This window comes from Dipodomys merriami, unplaced genomic scaffold (genome assembly GCF_024711535.1).
Source record: "Dipodomys merriami isolate MVZ:Mamm:240054 unplaced genomic scaffold, mDipMer1.0.p SCAF_384, whole genome shotgun sequence".
NCBI lineage: Eukaryota > Metazoa > Chordata > Mammalia > Rodentia > Heteromyidae > Dipodomys > Dipodomys merriami.
In genome coordinates this window covers 62,725-66,484 of record NW_027205426.1, presented here as the reverse complement: position 1 = coordinate 66,484, position 3,760 = coordinate 62,725, and the positions used below count along the sequence as shown (strand labels likewise).

The 3,760-nt window shown below is 40.7% G+C and overlaps 1 protein-coding gene across 1 annotated transcript; it reads left to right on the top strand.

Moving 5' to 3' along the window:
• The first annotated feature begins 2,050 nt into the window (after positions 1-2,050).
• Positions 2,051-2,992, top strand: LOC138805084 (taste receptor type 2 member 7-like). The gene has a single exon (XM_069989668.1). The coding sequence runs from the start codon at positions 2,051-2,053 to the stop codon at positions 2,990-2,992; it is 942 nt and encodes a 313-aa protein (XP_069845769.1).
• Positions 2,993-3,760: the final 768 nt, after the last annotated feature.

The window sequence follows — 3,760 nt, the reverse complement described above, 5'->3', positions numbered from 1 at the left end:
AATGTGAGTTTTATGATTGGACTTAAATCTGACTTTCTAGTAACATAAAATGTTTTCTTTCAAGGAGGATCACTTGAGCCATGTTTATAGCCAGCTAGGGTAATATAGCAAGAGACAATCTCAAAGACACAACGCATGGACATGCACACACGCATGCATTGCACATACACATTTCTAGTAGCTTGGTTCTTAGTTTTCCACTTGATTAATTTATTTTAGATCTATATCTTTAAGCGTTACCAGGTCCTATTACCAAACTAGTAAACATGTGAATTCTCATTGCACTCAACATTTTTATTTGTATATTCCTTCTATTCTACTTTCAGAGAGCACATGTCTCTTCTTGTTTTCTTGGTACAAATATTAATCATGCACTGCTCATTAAATTCTTTTACAATTTCACTTTGCCATGAGGTACTGCACCTGTGCTACATTTAATGGTTTCCCATGTCTTCCTACATTTAATGGGTTCCCATATTTTCTTATGTTTAATGGGTTTCCATGTTTTCCTATCATGCACTCTGATTGCTGGCCCTTAACTGTATGGAGTCATCCCACAGGGGAATTATTTTTAAAGACTTAAAGATTTTTCTATAATAAAGTATGGTTTTGCTGTAAAAATATGTTTTTCAGTATTAGAATATTATGGAAACATTGCTTCTGTCATATCTGAGGTTGTGTCTGTTCTAATCTGGCTGTACTCCTACCATTTTCAAAGTCTAATTCTGGACTATTTCAACTACTGATTTCCTTGTATTATACCAAAATGTTTACAGTCTCAATATTTTTGCTTATTGTAGTGTAAAGTTCACTATAACCTCTTAGGAATGAAGGTTCTCCTTTAAGATGGGACGGGAAAATTGAGCATGGTGTTACACCACTTTTATCTCTGTGACTTGAGAGACTGAGGCAGGAGAAGCACAAGTTCAAAGCCAGCCTGGGGAAAGTTAGCAAGACCCTATCTCAAAACAAAATAAGAATGAAAGGTGTTATGGCTTAATTAGCAGAGCAAGCTCAAGTCCATGGGTTCAGACCCCAACATTGTCCTTTGAGAACATTTGTAATGAAAATGAAAAATATAAATGTAATCTTTTTTTTATCATGAATCCTTTATCTTATACCTAGCATCACAAGCTTAGTGATCCTAAATGTTACTTGGCCAATTAGATGACACATTATTTTAAGTGACATTTTTCATCTGAGCCAGCTAAACATTTTTAGGAGCAAAGAATGCATATTTAGGGTACTCTTTTAATACATCCCACAAGGTGGTTCAGAACCTTGTTTTTACTCGTAACTTGGCCATACAACACAATGAAGATTCTTCCACAAGTTTCCTTTTTGCCTTCCTAATTTCTAGTAAATTCTTGAGATTTACAGTTGTCTCATAAAATGCAGGATAATCAATTAAATTTAAATTCAAGACTTCATGAAAATTCTGTTCTTGTACAACTTAGAACATATGTTAGATAATTACTCATTACTTATCTAAAATTCTGGTTGTATGTTAGGAAACAATAGCTCAGACTAAATTAATGATATATGGGAAAGTACAATCTACTGAGAAGGCAAATGAACCTCTGGCACCCTGTCTGAGGATCGCCAAACATGTTGTTGAAATGAATTCAGGTTCTAGGAGATGCAGGCGGCTCACGCCTGCCATCCTAGCTACTCAGAAGGCTGAGCTCCAAGGGTCACAGTTCAAAACCAGCCCAGGCAGGAAAGTCTATGAGACATTTATCCACAATTAACCACTAAAAAGCTGAAAATGGAGCTGCAATTCAAGCGGTAGAGCATTAGCCTTCAATGAAAGTAATAGCTCAGGGACAGTACCCAGGCTCTGAGTTCAAGCCCCAGGACCAATACCAAAAAAAAAAAAAAAAGATTTAATGAAAATAGCTACAATCTTCATTTATTATTCCAGTTCTCATCACAAGACAGACTGCAGTTAAAGAGGCAAAGAAAATTACAGCAAAGTCTATGAAGGGGGTGTAGATGCCGAAGGACATCAGGCCAGCTAGAAGCCGGTTGGATATCTCTCTGCTCCGATATGCCGTACAAATTGGACGCTGCCTTAATGCTCTTAGCAGCTGGGGAGTTTTCAGTAGGCGTCTTGGGGAATGCGTTCATTGGACTGGTAAATATTGTGGACTGGATAAAGACTAGGAAGATGGCCCCCATTGACCTGATCCTCACAAGTCTGGCCATTTCCAGACTCTGTCTTCTATGCGCCATCCTGCTTGACTGTTGTCTTCTGATTGTACGCCCCGATCTCTACGAGCATGGCACTCGCCTCATGAAGATGAACAATTTCCTCTGGACCCTGACCAACCATTCCAGCGTCTGGCTGGCCGGCTGCCTCAGTGTCTTCTATTTTCTCAAGATAGCCAACTTCTCCCACCCCCTGTTCCTCTGGCTGAAGTGGAGAGTTGACCGGGCAGTGCTGGGGACTCTCCTGGGGTGTGTGCTGCTTTCGGTGTGTCTCACTCTCCCAGCCACTGAGAACTTGAATACGGATTTCAGACAATGTCTCAAGGCCAAGCGGAACACAAACATAACTCTGAAGTGCAGGGCAAATAAAATCGGGTACATTTCTTTGCACATTTATCTCAATCTGATAATGCTCTTCCCCTTTTCTGTGTCCCTGGTCTCCTTCCTCCTCCTGATCCTCTCCTTGTGGAGACACAAGAGAACCATGCAGCTCCATACCTCCGGGCATGGGGACCCCAGGACCCAGGCCCACGTGGGAGCCATGAAGGCCGTCATCTCCTTCCTCCTCCTCTTCCTTGCTTACTGCCTGTCCTTCCTCATAGCCACTTCTAGCTACTTTATGCCTGAGACTGAATTGGCTGTGATTTGGGGTGAGTTAATAGCTCTAATCTACCCTTCTAGCCATTCATATATCCTAATATTGGGGAATGGTAAATTAAGACAAACATCTAAAAGGGTGCTTTGGAAGGTAAATTATTGTCTCAAAAGAAGAATACCTTAGCCCAAGAAGACTTAGAAAGAAGCAATCATTTCTTAGGAGACATCAATGTCCCCAGTTTTTCCACTGATATTTGTGTCCTATGGTTAATTACTGTTAGAAACTATTCAGTAGATTCACTACTGTAACTCAGGAAATGCCTTGTACAGTAATTTTGCTTATCTCTGTCTCTTTCTTCCTCTCCTCAGAGTTGGTGTCTTAAAACACATTTCAGAACAAACTAGTTGACATCTTCACATTAATCATGAGAGAGGCAGGCATCTTCATAGTCAGTTCTAAATTGCTTCTCCAAATTCAAGCTGTGTGAAGAATTTGAAGCAATAGAAATAGCCTCTTGTGCCGGGTGCTGGTGGCTCACACCTGTCATCCTACTCAGGAGGCTAAGATCCAAGGATCATGGTTCAAAGTCTGCCCGGGCAGGAAAGTCCATGATACTCTTATCTCCAATAAACCACCAGAAAACTGGAAGTGGTGGGAGTGGCACTGTGGCTCCAGTGGTAGAGCGCTCCCCTTGAGCTGAAGAGCTCAGGGACAGTGCCCAGGCCTTGATTCAAGCCCCATGACCCACAAAAAAGAAACAAAGAAAAAGAAAAAAGAAAGAGCCTTTTGTTACATTTGTACCTCTCGGAGACCAACCAGTTCTTCCTCATGGTCTTTCTTCTCAATCATCCAGTGAAACTTCACGTTTGGAGCAGAGTTGATTGTAACAATTCCTCATAAGCACTACAGAATTATAGGTATATGACATAAATTGGTACTGATTACAAGCAC

Excerpts from the sequence above, each read along its gene's own strand:
- LOC138805084 (XM_069989668.1), top strand. The coding sequence starts at position 2,051 with ATGCCGTACAAATTGGACGCTGCCTTAATGCTCTTAGCAGCTGGGGAG.